Genomic DNA, 16510 nt, shown 5'->3' with positions numbered 1-16510 from the left:
GAGTGGGTGAGTAAAGAGGAAAGAGGTAGCGCATGCACTGCAAAGTAGAAGGATGAACGGGTCCAGTTGTGTCCTGCAAAATTAACAATAAAGCAACCAGATCGTCACAAATCGGCGGCCTTGTCATTCTGACCTGAAAGCAAAGCTTAGCAGACCCAATGACGAGTAAAGTGAAGTGTTAACCCCACGAAAACATCGACCCTAAAGTGAATGTCTGCCCCGTGCACCGCTACTACGGTCTGCACTGGAGCAAAACGGCAGGACAGGTGTAACAACAACATCATTACCTGTCACTCTTTAAACTCCTTGTGCAGATCTGAATGCTTATTATTGAAATGTTTACTTAAGTTTGAAGCAAATGTGGTTATACTAATCGCCATATTTGGCGAGGCGTGTTTTAAAGCATCACTTCAAGCGCGTTGCTTCATTGTTTAAAGCGTCACCTTTATCGTTGGCTTTGAAGCCCAAATACTTCCATATTTCGCTTCACGCACCCTCTATTAACCAGTAGAATTGTCGTTTTTTTGCCATTCCTCCTCTCCAAGATGTTATTGCTTGTATGCACTTTGTGTGTGCATTTTGACACACTCAACATCATGCGCCTTGGGTCCGTAGTCACCGCCACACAGCGGCATTCAGATGAAAAAACGGTGCCGATACTTTTCAAAGGCAGTATAGTACCGATTTCAATCAATTAGTATCACGGTACTTTATTACTACCGGTATACCGAACAACCCTACTCACTGGTATGACTTCTTGTCTTGTTTTAGTTGAGGACTACTATGGTCTCTTAGTCCACCTACTGTGCATTTCCGCTCGCCTGCCAATGTACTTTGGAGGGAGAGTGTGAAGGTAAAAAAAAAATGAAAGGCTGGAAAGAGTCACGAAGGTCGGAGGGAGGAGTACTGAAAGAGGCAGAGCCAAGCGCTGAAAGAAATAATTCTGAGTTAAAATGGAAGAGAGGGCAGGGACAAATAAATGAGGCGTGTTGAGAAACAACCCCGACTCTCCATTTTGCTAATCATACCTTATTTTGCACTTAGCAAACATTAAGCATGGGGAATCGTGGATCTCAGGAAGGGGTGGACTCTCAGGGTAGGTGTCTTCAAAATTACTGTCTGTCTTTTTTAGCTCACCCACACACTTTAGCTGCACATGCTCCTTTGCTTGAAGACTCATATCTCATGCCTCTTATTTACAGTTTTGGGACACCGTCCAAGAAAAGTCACATTCTTCCTTTTGGCTTTTTGGTTGTGAGCAGGCTCCCTGCCTCCCTCGGTCTGTCCTTCTCTCCCTCTTGCAAACTATCTTGTGTGGGTTTTGACTATATTTAGGCTGTGTTGGTCCTGGTCAACAATGCCGACTCAGTAATGTGAGTTGGACTGTAACGCTTGCAGTGGTGGAGAGTTGGTGTGTGTAGTTACTGTTGAGCTGAGCTCTTTAGTTTTGAATATTTTGTATGTCCTTACTTGCCTTTGACAAAGAGATAATTCTCAAAGGTTGAGGCTAGTATAAGTTACAAGGCTATCAGTTTGAATAACAGAATGTCTTGTTTACATTATTGACTGGGTAAGCCAACAGAAGTACTTTGAACTTGTAATATTTTTTGTATTTATGCTTAATTGGGGTTATTTAAACTAAACATTTTTAATGGACGTAATCTATAATTCGTTTTATTAATGGTGTTAGGAGTGAATGACAATGTGAAGAGTCTGATGTGTCAGAGCTTAGAGGCCTCTCTATAGAGTAGACCTTTCCAAGCCTTATGTCCTTTGTTTTAAAAGTTGCATACAGATACAAAATATTTTCAATTTAGTTGCGTTTTCAAATTTTGCAAAAAAATAAAAATGAGCTATGAATCTTTGTTTCTGGACTCAATATGCTATAACTAAAAAACTCTGTACATTATTTGACTTCTTAATTTTGCTTTCATGCAAACATATTACACAAAAAAACTTTTGGAAAAAACTCTCAAACATTTTTTGAAATTATAATGGTCATGATGGTTGAAATGGAAAAATATATGTGAAAACAACACAACACTGCCTGGCATTATGGAAACTACACTACCTTTCATATTGATTAAAAGTGTAATGTATAGTGGAGTAACATTAATAATAGTCATATTAGTTTTAACAATTTGTGGTTGCCGATACAATTCAGGGACAATGTTATTTTTTCAGAAATAACCGATCCGAAATGATTCAGAGTTTAAATCGATTTAGTAATGTTTCAGCAAAAACAAACAAAAAATCAAGCAATGTGATTTGCCGATGAAGTACAGTGTCTCAGGTGTGCATAAGCATTTATTTTTCCTCATACCTATTGACGGTGTTGGCCCCTTGCTTCCTAACTTCCATAGCATTTATTGTATTTAATTGTTTGTAGTGAAATTACTTTTCTTTGGCTGCCAGTTTTTATTACTTCATGTAGTGTTGCGGAAGTCGGTGCGTCGCCATAACTTGCTTCGCTGTCACTTCTGTTGGGTCAGTCACGTCCTTTTTGGCTCAAAGTTGTGTTGCAGCTTTATAATATTGTGTTGTCATTTGTCTCTGTTATGGCATTTGCAATCGTGCTGTAACTGAAAGTTTTTGTTGTAATTTATGATTTTGTCTTGTGCCGTTTGCTTTTGTTATGAATTTATTTCGATGAGTGTAGCCATCCACCATTTTTGTTTTGATGCCGTCACTGACGGGTTAATAGACTTATCGTTTACCGTTCTTATCATTAAAAGTGCTAAACTTCATATCAAGTCTGCTGTTTTTAAATCCAATGTTTTTTTTCTAGTATCAATAAAATCGATCAATTCCCTTTTTAAAACGATTTTGGATCGATACCTATCTTCCGGAAGGCAAACTTGCTGAGAACAGATCAATATGCTTGAAATTATATGCTTGAATATAAATCGATCTGTCGCTACATGAATCAATTGTTACACCCCTAATATTTATACTTTAAAAAAAGTAATTTTAAACCTTAAGGGACTCCCACCAAATTTACTAAGCCATTGGTATCTTTATTTTATCTCATTGACCCATATTTATTTTTTATTCTATTGGGGTTCTTAGGCATTCAAGGTTTGGTTCTGCCACAGCTTCCCCAGCCACTTTTGTACATACTTTTTGTCAAAATAACACAGTTCAGTTTTGTTTCGATGGTGCTCAAATTTTGTGTTGGTTGCAGATCTCAACATGGTGTCTCTTTCTTAAATGCAAGTGATTCAAAACACGTTCATTTGAGTTGTTAATCGAATCGTAGCTCCTGAATTGTAATCGGAACGTGAGATGCCCAAATATTCCCACCTCTAATAGGTATGGTAGGATAAAGTATTATTTTCATCTAATCTTGCGATGCACACAATAACGCCAACGTGCGATATTCAGTGACCTAAACGTTGGTAAAAACTACTTTTTTTTAATGCAGTTCTGTATCGAACAGGGAGTGGGCAAGGTGTACTCAATGTTGTGAACTTTGAACCTATACGTTGTTGACAAAGTTTACTTTTGACAATGTCAAAAATGAAGTAGCAGTGATGTTCACCTCCAAGATAAAAGTTTAAGAGTGTACTATTTTAAAAGATAACTTCTGATACTTTTGGAGACGTTTTCATTTTTTAAAGAGAACGCCTCCACAAACAAACCACTTGTGATATAGCCTAAAATCTATACTGCGATATACACTGTAGCCTCCTCCAATGACGACAAATATCACGATATGTTACTTGGAATGTAAATGATAATAGAAACATTTCACAACGGTTACAAAGGCTCCAAATTATGCTGCTAATGTATGCGGTTGCGTAAATTCCAGCTGTTCTATTTTCTCAAATCTGTTATTAATCTACTTACTAATTTATTGTTAATGGTTGGTTACTTTCCATTGTAACATGGTTATTTCAACACTTCGGTTAACATTTACTCAACACTTAATCTTCTGTTGTTCCAATATTTAATACATTTTTAATATTATTGAACGATGACATTTTTGATCACAATTTCAGGCAAAACAAAGGATTGCGGTGTAATAATATCAAATCAAATATTTTGATTATTTCCTACTACTGGCTACTACATTTCGTTTTTACCCCTAAATATTTTCTGATAATAAAAAATATAGATCTAACCACTGTAGAATCAATCCTATATTGTTACTGGTGATATTTGTATTGATCTGTTCATCTTTGTTTACATTTAGGGCTCTGGCTTGCAGTTAGCATTTAACATATCTTCTTACGGTGGAGCACAATGCCTGACTTAGATGTGGTTTTGAAATGTGGAGGGACATTAGACGCAAGCTAGAATTCTAAGTTTTATTGAGGAAGCGGGCTTTCACGTGACATTTTTTTTCGGAAAACCGCTAGAATGTGTCAACTTGCATTATTACGATATAACACTAGTATTAAAAGCTTTATTGTCGCCAAAATGTATATCATTTATATCGTATATCGTCTGAGTAGCGCAACCCTACTGTAGAGCAAAATTTACACCAAAGCATAATTTAAAAAGTTATTGGCGGATTTTCATCTACCTTTAAGGAAATATTCAAATGGGATAAGGAACAAGTCATTTCATTTTGTGGCTGATCCGGATATATTCTACTACGTTACAGTACTTTACGTTTAAGTTACGAGCTTCAACGTGCTTGTTTATATGCAAGTGACCCCACCTCCACCCACAGAGACAAAGACATTGGATGACTGACAAGAAGCTTCACTGTGTTTCTTTTATTCCGCTATAGATAGCTCAAAAAGTGATCGGCGGATTTTTATCTACCTCTTAGGAAATGTCAGAAATGGGATAAGTAACAAGTGATTACATTTTGAGGCTGATTCGGATCATTGTCTGGATTCAGGACTGTTTTTTTATTGGGATATGGGATCTGGCAAAAGTCTGCACTCTGAGTGCTTTTTTTAGTTGCACAATTCAACATGTTCAAAAAGAGTAGGAAGAAAGAAAGCTCATTAAATCCTACACTTTTTCCATATCTCAGTAATTACTTATAGTTTGTTCACTTCATGTGTGGTAATATATAACCATTTTACGATAGGGAATGAAAAGAATAGAGAATGTGTAATGATAGATTGTGATGAATTGGGAAAAGTGTTTTAGTACATAAATACATAGTAAAAGATAAATACAAATAATTAAACGCATTACTTAAATAATAAGAAAATACATTACATTAAAGTGAATAAAAATATTATTTATAAATAAATACATCAAATAAATAATCTTTGAATTACTTACATTTCATTAATATAATTGATTCATTAACATTTACAAGTCTCCCAATGTACTTCATTTAGTCATTTGCTACCACTTAATGTTTTAGAATATATGTTGTTTTCCATAATGTTTGGTAGATAAAGATGCAAATTATCTCCACCTCCAAGGTGGTTAATGTGCAGTGAATTCACTGTCATGATATTGTACCCTCATTGGATAATACTGAAGTTGCAGCTGTTATGTCTTGAATGAGAAGGAGAGAACCTCTTTGTCTTTTACATTTTACCTGACATAAATGATTGTGTGACCATAGACTGTGTGTTTTTGTCTCTCTGTGTCAGGCTTATTTATGTTGGTGTCGTTTTAAAGCTGTTGGTGTAGGCCTTTGTTTTGATTAATATTGTTCTCTGTCTGATCCGCAGCGGGGGCTTACTATTCAACCCAACCTCAGTTTACCCCTCCAGTGCAGGCAACACCCGTCATCATGAACCCAGCCCCTCAACAGCAGCAACCACCACCTCAGCCTCCTCAACACATCCACACCAAACGGGAACGTAAACAGGTAATGTCAAGTGTTCTATTTATAGAAACATATTGTCAAACGTATCCGATTTTCTTCCCAAAATTTCAATTAAGTTTAAGATGGACCCTTATTGGCCCGCAGTATTTTCTATCATCATGACTATGCGTAGTGAAGTCCTTTGAACACATCTAAAAGGTTATCCCCTATTGATAGGTAATTTAGCAATGCTCTCTGTTTATTCTTCACTTGTTCATTTCATTTAGTGGTGATAAACTTAGAGTAATAGCAGATTGAGCTATTGTTAAGAATGATTGGATTGAATTCCTTTGATTACTCACAATTAGGTCAAATTGATGTGACAAATTTATACATTTGGTGCTACCTGTTGGTTCTCACAAATTAAAACTGGACTGTCTGGGAATGTAGTTTGTCTATAAAACACCAATTGGTAGGTAGCGATATGCATCGTAACTCACCTCATGCGCACTTGTAGTAGGAGGAATCATTGTTACCCACTTAGCTCATATTTGAGGTGTGCATGATAAATATCGGACAGCGAATTATCGACCTGATATGAGGAATTATGACGTCATGACATACCAATCTGATACTATAAAAAATTGCTTCAATAACCAATTAAAAAAATTACTCCAAAAAGCTGAAATTACCCGCACTGTGCTGTTGGTTGGTTCGGGTGAGCAAATCAAGCACTCCTTTTCTCTTGCTCGTGCTGTAAATGGCTTGTGGTAAACTTCCCCTGAGCTCACTGTAAACAAACATGGCGTTGATCTTGTGTGACTTTTTTCACTATTGTAGAGGAAGACATTTACATTTTATTAGCACCCAATTTTCTGCAAACATTCCACAAGGAGAAAAAAACATGGAGATTTACATCAAACCTTATCAGCAACCTCAAACGGCAGCATCGCTACAGCAATGTTTTTATCGCGTAACAGTTTGCCTGCTGCTAAAAAAGCTGCTCCAAAGCCAGACGCAAAAAAAAAAAAAAAAGTTTCTATTGGCATGGCGTTCAAAAAGTGCAAAAAGTTTGCCCAAAACCATGGTGCTGGAAGACCAGCCCTTTACCACTGTTAAGATACTGGCTTTTGTTGGCTTGTAAACCACTTGGAGCCACAGTTTGTACTTCAGAGCCGCAGGCACTATTTTTCAAACTGTTTTTAATTTTTGTTTTGTTGATATTAGTGATGTCTAGTGGTGAAAAAAATTCAGAATGGCAATATATCGATACTAGATGATACTAGAAGTTGACAGTTAAATGTAGGACATTTCTTGGACATTTAAGTGGCAAAAAACTTTATCCACATACTCTACAATGCAATACAATAGGGCTGAGACAATTTGTCAACTTAGTCGATGTTTTCGATGACGTCACATAAGTCGACGTCACATACACCTTGCTTCAGGAAAATACCGTATTTTCCTGACTGTACGTCGCTCCGGAGTATACGTCGCACCGGCCGAAAATGCACAATAAAGAAGAAAAAAAACATATATACGTCGCACTGGAGTATAAGTCTCATTGTTGGGGGAAATTTATTTGATAAAATCCAACACCAAGAATAGACATTTGAAAGGCAATTTAAAATATATAAAGAATAGTGATTAACAGGCTGAATAAGTGTACGTTATATGACGCACAAATAACCAACTGAGAACGTGCCTGGTATGTTAACGTAACGTATTATGGTAAGAGTCATTCAAATAACTATAACATATAGAACTTGCTATACGTTTACCAAACAATCTGTCACTCCCAATCGCTAAATAACATGAAATCTTCCTCCTAATGGCTCTACCTAAGGAGAAAAAGATGCCACTAGTGGTGTTCTAATCGATAAGCCACTTCGCATTATTGACCAATTTCTTTGGAAAACTTTGTGATCGCCAGATGACAATCAATGCTTTCCAATGCTGATCACAAAATGATCACTTGTGGCTCATACCTTACAGCTCAGTTACAGACAAGGCTACTTACTACTAGCTATTGCTAACAATTTGTGTATATCCATACTCAGTGCAGTGCGGCCCCTCTAAGGTAATGTCACTCCATTGCGGCAAACAAACTTAATTTCTCATAAGTAATATCACAGTAGAACTGGAGAAAAATACAAAAAATGTGACACATCGACAAAAAGAGCAGAAGACGACAAGGAAACATGTTAAGTGCTTAGTTCACTTCCACAGACATGTAAATTGAACCATGTTACAGCAGAAAGTAAGCAGATATTAACAACAAATTAAACAAGTAGATTAATAAGTCTAAAGAGATGATGATATTACAGCAGTCCTGTAATGCCAGGGCGTGTGACCTCGAGGAACATGTTTTTTTTCCTGTACTAGAATATGACGAAGTGTATGTAGCACTTGGCGTCATTGTAACCACAGTGAAAAATGCAGAAAAGGCCCGTGTGTTGTTTCCTTTAATGTTAATAAACTTACAATGTTATGCAGAGGAATAATTACAACAATTTTATAGACAAATTATATTATTTATAGTCACGGTGGAGAGTGGGGGGGCGCCCGCAAGATATTTTCTTCTTCCAAAGGGGGGGTGTAACAGCAAAAAATTGAGAAGCACTGTATTACAGCAACAAAAGCAATGTTGTCTTCTGATGTTGTCTGTCGTGTGCCAGGCGATCATGCAGGATTTTGTGTTGCTCCATAAATTGATGCAGTTGATACCAAGAGTGGCACAGTAGATCAGTGGTCCCCAACCACCGGGCCGCGGCCCGGTACCGGTCCGCGGACCAAATGGTACCAGACCGCGCAAGACATTAAAAAAAATATATATATGTATATATTTTTTTTTAGTTAAATCAACATAAAAAACACAATATATACATTATATATCAATATAGATCAATACAGTCTGCAGGGATACAGTCCGTAAGCACACATGATTGTATTTCTTTATGAAAACAAATATTCCACCCCCCGGTCTGTGGGACAAATTTTCAAGCGTTGACCGGTCCCCGGCTTCAAAAAGGTTGGGGACCACTGCAGTAGATGATTGATACTAGTGATTAGATTAATATTTTATTTTAACACTATGCATTTTTTTCGTTTTTGTAATGTTTAAAAATTCAGGCAGTAAATCCCTGGAGACAGGTGGATTATGACTTTATATTACTCAAACAATTGTATAAAATATAATTAATTAATGAAATATTTTGTAGTTTATGTCATTACAATGCTTTCATGTGTTTTTCTGCTGATCATAATTGTGATTAAAAAGCAAAATAATTTAGTGATCTTAAATATTTTAAATAAAAAAGTAATAATCTCAATATCATTATTGCCAATACTGCACCTGTAACTACATGGTATTGAACCAGTGCCCAAATTTGCAGTATGATCCACTACTAGTTCACTTCCCAACAAGTAAGGTGATTTTTTTTGGGTTACTTTTTCAGATCATTAAGTCCATAGCTCTCACCATAAATAAATCCTAAAATTTACACTTAGTACATGTAATCGGCTGATCTCACTTGTATAATTGTTATGGGACTAGGCAGCATAAAACCCTAATCAAAACACCCTTAGATGATACTTCAGAAAATAATCCTTTTGAGGTGCTCTCTAAAATGCAAATTAGAAATTACTTTTCACAGCAGCACACTGTAATGCACACGCTCTTTAAAGACATCAAGGTATATTCTCCAGAAAAGCGGAGGAAGTAAAACGTCTCTCCAGGTCATTTTGTCTTGTATCCCTGACATGCAACATGTATTTAAAGTTTGTATATACAACAAAATTGTTGCTCTATTTTTGGGGAATTCATTCATAAAATGTGTTTTATAACTACACTAAAAAACGGATTCAAAATCTACTTAAATCTACAGATGAATCCATTAATTCAAAAAAATGATCGATAGATTAATGGATCCAATAAATAATCGTTTGGTGCAGCCCTATAATGTAATGTACTGTGCAATAAATGGAACTCGATCATTTATTTACCGCAAATCCCACCAGTACAACCAAAATTGGAAGCATGTTTGAAATAAACTCAAACTGCAGTCATGTGGTAGACATACATAATATGGCGATCGTAAAGTAACTCGCTATTTTAAAAAAAGAATAATTTATTAATTACAATTTTCATATGAAATTGATATAACATGATGTATTATTTAAAATTTGATGGATGGGTATTGAATTTAGTACTTTTATAACTAACAATTGAATTTTATTAATACTATCGCAATCCACGTAGAATCAAATGGTAACATATTTCGATAGCTATTACAAGAGACGTCACGCACAGTTGCATATTTGGCACCAGCTTAAGCACAAACAGGCATATTTATAGCCAACTACCTCTCGATAATATTGCCACTTTCCATGCCAAGCCTGCTTTGTAGAAAGCGCTTGAAAACATTGGATATGCCATATACATGCTACTGACTAGCATTAGTGGTTTTACATGGTGATGTCAACAACTCCAAAATTGGTCATCAAACTACAGTTAAGAGGCAGGTTACAATCAAACAGCTGGTGTTTAAGAAGTACATTATCTACAGTATAAACACCTTGCCTTTAAGTTAAATGTGCCAGTCTTTGTCTTTTTTAAATTGTATAAAAACTGCTTCCTGGCTACGGCAACACTGAAATGTATGCATATTTGCAAATGAGACTCAGAACCTGTTCCCAGAGTAACGTTTTTCGGTGGAAACGATAAAGAAATGTATTGTTTCAGCCTTTTACCCCCATGTAAATGGCATTCTGGGTGGTATGAAACAGGAGTTTTTGAAAATGAGCTCCAGTGTGGAAAAGCGTGCGAACGGCGCCTTGTCGATTACGTGTGAACAAGGAAGCGGCCAAAAGTACCTGAGAATGATGACGTCACCGCCTCCTTCCCGCCGTGTTGCTGCCTCGTTAGTCACTTGATAATGGATCATTATACATTAAAGGCCTACTGAAACCCACTACTACCGACCACGCAGTCTGATAGTTTATATATCAATGATGAAATCTTAACATTATAACACATGCCAATACGGCCGGGTTAACTTATAAAGTGACATTTTAAATTTGCCGCTAAACTTCCGGTTCAAAACGCCTCTGAGGATGACGTATGCGCGTGACGTAGCCCGGGGAACACGGGTATGCCTTCCACATTGAAGCCAATACGAAAAAGCTCTGTTTTCATTTCATAATTCCACAGTATTCTGGACATCTGTGTTTGTGAATCTGTTGCAATCATGTTCATTGCATTATGGAGAAGGAAGCTGAGCAAGCAAAGAAGAAAGTTGTCGGTGCGAAATGGACGTATTTTTCGAACGTAGTCAGCAACAACAGTACACAGCCGGCGCTTCTTTGTTTACATTCCCGAAAGATGCAGTCAAGATGGAAGAACTCGGATAACAGAGACTCTAACCAGGAGGACTTTTGACTTCGATACACAGACGCCTGTAGGGAACTGGGACAACACAGACTCTTACCAGGATTACTTTGATTTGGATGACAAAGACGCAGACGTGCTACTGTGAGTATGCAGCTTTGGCTTCTAAACATTTGATCGCTTGACCGTATGTGCACAACTTTTTTTTGCGTATGTACGTAACTTTTTTTAAATATATAAGTTTTATGAACCTTGGGTTAGGTGAACGGTCTTTTGGGCTGAGTGGTTGTGTGTGTTGATCAGGTGTTTGAATTGTATTGGCGTGTTCTATGGAGCTAGGAGCTAGCATAGGAGCTAGCATAACAAACACGCAGGTGTTTTTATGCAGGATTAATTTGTGGCATATTAAATATAAGCCTGGTTGTGTTGTGGCTAATAGAGTAAATATATGTCTTGTGTTTATTTACTGTTTTAGTCATTCCCAGCTGAATACCAGGTACCGTGAGTATGCAGCCTTGGCTGCTAAACATTAGATAGCTTGACCGTACGTGCGCGTCACGTACGTAACTTTTTAAAAATATATAAGCTTTATGAACCTTGGGTTAGGTGAACGGTCTTTTGGGCTGAGTGATTGTGTGTGTTGATCAGGTGTTTGAATTGTATTGGCGTGTTCTATGGAGCTAGGAGCTAGCATAGGAGCTAGGAGCTAGCATAACAAACACGCAGGTGTTTTTATGCAGGATTAATTTGTGGCATATTAAATATAAGCCTGGTTGTGTTGTGGCTAATAGAGTATATATATGTCTTGTGTTTATTTACTGTTGTAGTCATTCCCAGCTGAATATCAGGTCACCCCCGGCTCTCACAGCATCTTCCCTATCTGAATAGCTTCAACTCCCCACTAGTCCTTCACTTGCACTTTACTCATCCACAAATCTTTCATCCTCGCTCAAATTAATGGGGAAATTGTCGCTTTCTCGGTCCGAATCTCTCTCACTTCATGCGGCCATCATTGTAAACAATAGGGAACTTTGCGTATATGTTCAACTGACTACGTCACGCTACTTCCAGTAGGGGCAAGCCTTTTTTTTATCAGATACCAAAAGTTGCAATCTTTATCGTCGTTGTTCTATACTAAATCCTTTCAGCAAAAATATGGCAATATCGCGAAATGATCAAGTATGACACATGGAATAGATCTGCTATCCCCGTTTAAATAAAAAAAATTTATTTCAGTAGGCCTTTAACAATAAACCCACCAAAATGGGAAACATAATTAAAGGTTCCATATGTAGTAAAGTGGCCAGAAATGGTACTGCAATCGCAGTCAAAATTCTGTAGTCCCCTCCCACTCTCTATGACTGAGTTTGCCAGATATGCAGCCGAATCCAAATCCTACTCCAAGGAACTTCAAATGGCAATCGACGAGTCCTACGCTGTAGGTTTCTCTTGTTTATGCTTCTTGCAAGATGGTTTACTAAGTAATTATGCCACATTTTACTGATGTCGATCAGCCAAATGTATTTGTAAAGTTACGCAGTAGGGCTGGGCGATATGACTAAAAAATGTATCACGATATAAGTGTTTCATATCAGTCGATATCGATAATTATTGATAAAAAAAACAAAACAACTTTTCTAAATAAAGACCAGGAGAAAAAAGGCTGAATTTAAATACTTTTATTTTAAATATAACCTTTAACCTTTAGAACGAGGTCAGCATTATGAAAAACAGTCAAATAAATGAAAATACTGGTCGATGTGCAAATATTGACATTAAATAAATGCTTAATCCAACAAAATGTGCAAAGTATTGTAATTAAGAAATTAGTAGTGTACACCACTGCAGCCGTTATTTCTTTATAACGTTTTGAATTTTTGTCGTATGGCACTGCTGCCGAGTAATACTGTCTGCGGCAACAACAGACCACCATCGAGACGATGGTGGTCTGTTGTTGTCGCTTCGGTGCTGTTCCACTTGCACCGGCTGATGTAGATGGTTGTGGCTGTTTGATACTGCTGTACTCCAGCGGGTGAGAGCGGCTCAGGTGGTAAAATAAGTTTGTCGTGTTCCCAGACTTGGTCGGGACGACGACCTTGCAAAGTTTGCAGACAGTATTACTCTGATTCGTATCGGATTTAAAAAAATCCAAAATACTGCCAAACTGGTGACGTGATGTTTCCTTTTTATTTACAATTTCCTCTCGTGCTGCCGCACTCATATTCCCGTTTCGTTTCACTCCTCGTCGTCAGCTAGCCGACAGCCGTTGTTGCTTTTTTTTTTTTTTTTTCCTGTTAGCATTTCCCAGAATGCCTTGCGGTTCAGGCTCGGCCGTGATAGGTCGAGAGGCCAAAGCCCTTCCTCTACCTACACCCCCCAGAATGCCGTGCGGTTCCGGCTCCGCCTTTCTTCCTATTTTTTTCTAACAGAACTAAGTGAAATTATCGAACGTTCTATCGACCCCATTTTCTATTGATATTGATCACATGTCTATCGCGATATATATTGTTATTGTTTTATCGCCCAGCCCTATTACGCAGCAATATTTTCGTCGGGAGTCGGGACAGACTATTGTCAATACCCTACTAAAATGTCTAGTTTGACAGCACGGACCACCATCGAAATAATAATATATTATATATCGCATAGGCCTACTTTGAAGGCAAGTCAATGCCAACAGTAAAATTACCGCCACATTTCGTTCAGCATAACTCCATGTTGCATCCAACCTGACGCACTGCCTTCTCTTCCATGTACGCACATCACCATCTTACCAACCCACGTTACGCAAAAACCACGTTACGCATAAATCATATAGCCTACTACCATGTCAATACACAAAGTAGAAAATCATTACCGGTACATGTAATGCATTATATTGTGCCAAGCAAATACTACACCATATGTTTTTGATGCACATACAGTACCAGAAACCGCAATTAGCCGTACTAATGTTGAAACACATTTCCTCAGCGTATCAGCATATTGAGAACGAAATAGGCACTGACACTACCCATATACACAGGTTTTATTTGTCGAAAATATATGTTGCCCTGTCAGTTGGAATACACATCGACATACAGACTAACGGGCATATATTTCCCCCGTTAGCCTGTATGTCGATGAGTTATTGCCTGGGCTGGCATGCTAAGTAAGCATTACACTTACACTTCGCTCCTAAGCATTCGTTGCACGAACATACTAGCTTTGTTAGACAAGAACATAGACTGTATTGGACAATATAGTTTACATACGAAATGTCCATTTTTATTTATTACAAGTAATAAGAAAACGTAAATGCCTGACTTACCTATCAAGGAGGAAATTAGCAAGTTTGGCGTCAGATAAAAAAATCTTCTCTGCCTTCAATCTTCTCCATCTTTCAAAGGCATCCCCGATACAAATCCTCGTTTTGTTCCTGGCTTTGTCATGAATAAGTTGAGAATCGTAATGATGCCTTTTAGATTTACTAAGGTCTGACATGTTTAGTAACTTTATCAGTGGCAGCAGCTCGACGAAGAGGGCGGTGCGTAACTGGCAACCTGGGTGTGACACACTCACGGACTTTCTAATTGGTCAAACAGTGGAGGGTGGGGCATCGGAATGAAAACAATAAAAAAAATTTGGGGCTGTAAATCTAATTTTGAAATGAGCATATCCCGGCTGAACTACCGTTATTAGTTACAAAGGTATTTGAAAGGAACATGATTTATTAATGCCTTTTGACATATCAGGGCCATTTAATGATGACTTGGCACCTTTAACTGTAAACTAGTAAAATGTAGGTATTAATTTAGGTTCTTTAGGTCAACTTAAAGGCCTACTGAAACCCACTACTACTGACCACGCAGTCTGATAGTTTATATATCAATGATGAAATCTTAACATTGCAACACATGCCAATACGGCCGGGTTAACTTATAAAGTGCAATTTTAAATTTCCCGCGAAACTTCCGGTTGAAAACGTTTTATTATGCTGACGTATGCGTGTGACGTCACGAGGACAAGGGAAGTATTCGGAGCCCGGAGAATCCTATACAACAAGCTCTGTTTTCATTTCATAATTCCACAGTATTCTGGACATCTGTGTTGGTGAATCTTTTGCAATTTGTTTAATGAACAATGGAGGCTGCAAAGAAGAACGTTGTAGGTGGGATCGATCGGTGTATTAGCGGCTGGCTGTAGCAACACAACAAGGACTTAGCAGACGCCTAGCCGATGCTAGCCGCCAAACCCACGGATGAAGTCCTTCGTCGCGCCGTCGATCGCTGGAACGCAGGTGAGCACGGCTGTTGATGGGCAGATGAGGGCTGATGAATGGGCAGATGAGGGCTGGCTGGCGTAGGTGGAGCGCTAATGTTTTTATCATAGCTCTGTGAGGTCCGGTTGCTAAGTTGCTAAATTAGCCTTAGCGTCGTTAGCAACAGCATTGTTTAGCTTTACCAGGCTGAGAATTATTAACCGTGTAGTTACATGTACATGGTTTAATAGTATTGTTGATCTTCTGTCTATCCTTCCAGTCAGGGATTTATGTATTTTGTTTCTATCTGCATTTGAGAACGATGCTATCACGTTAGCTCAGTAGCTAAGTGTGTCACCGATGTATTGTCGTGGAGATAAAAGTCACTTTGAATGTCCATTTCGCGTGCTCGACTCTCATTTTCAAGAGGATATAGTATCCGAGGTGGTCTAAAATACAAATCCGTGATCCACAATAGAAAAAGGAGAGAGTGTGGAATCCAATGAGCCAGCTTGTACCTACGTTACGGTCAGAGCGAAAAAAGATATGTCCTGCACTGCCTCTAGTTCTTCACTCTAACGTTCCTCATCCACAAATCTTTCATCGTCGCTCAAATGAATGGGGTAATCGTTGCTTTGTCGCTCCAAATCTCTCTCGCTCCATTGTAAACAAAGGAAAATTGTGAGGAATATTACCCCCTGTGACGTCACGCTACGTCCGGTACAGGCAAGGCTTTTTTTATCAGCGAGCAAAAGTTGCGAACTTTATCGTCGATTTTCTCTACTAAATCCTTTCAGCAAAAATATGGCAATATCGCGAAATGATCAAGTATGACACATAGAATGGATCTGCTATTCCCGTTTAAATAAAAAAAATTCATTTCAGTAGGCCTTTAATTTACTATTTTTGTGCAAATCATTTGTTTTTTTTGCTGATATTCAGAAATAATTTCAACTAAAAGCTTTGCCTTTGCAGGTGAGATTTTGAGGGGGGGAAAATACATTCACCAAAATAACAAAGCCATAACAGAGAGGGAAAAAAACTAATTACGAAAAAAGTAAACAAGGAAAAAAGTAATCTTTCACCTCATCTGGTAATTGTGTAAATAATATCAGTAAGTGAAACTTCTATTTTGACTATATGATGTAACTCTCCC

The 16510-nt window shown here is 37.9% G+C and overlaps 1 protein-coding gene across 1 annotated transcript in view; it reads left to right on the top strand.

Annotated features, from left to right (window-relative positions):
* The window catches only part of LOC133663461 (eukaryotic translation initiation factor 4 gamma 1-like), a 103150-nt gene that overhangs the window by 46109 nt on the left and 40531 nt on the right, over window positions 1-16510 (top strand). Inside the window, exon 8 of the mRNA XM_062067939.1 lies at window positions 5649-5788. Coding sequence (XP_061923923.1) covers window positions 5649-5788 — 140 coding nt within the window. The remainder of the gene's footprint in view (window positions 1-5648; window positions 5789-16510) is intronic.

Source organism: Entelurus aequoreus, linkage group LG13, assembly GCF_033978785.1.
Source record: "Entelurus aequoreus isolate RoL-2023_Sb linkage group LG13, RoL_Eaeq_v1.1, whole genome shotgun sequence".
Classification (NCBI taxonomy): domain Eukaryota; kingdom Metazoa; phylum Chordata; class Actinopteri; order Syngnathiformes; family Syngnathidae; genus Entelurus; species Entelurus aequoreus.
This window is presented reverse-complemented; position numbering and strand designations above follow the sequence as displayed.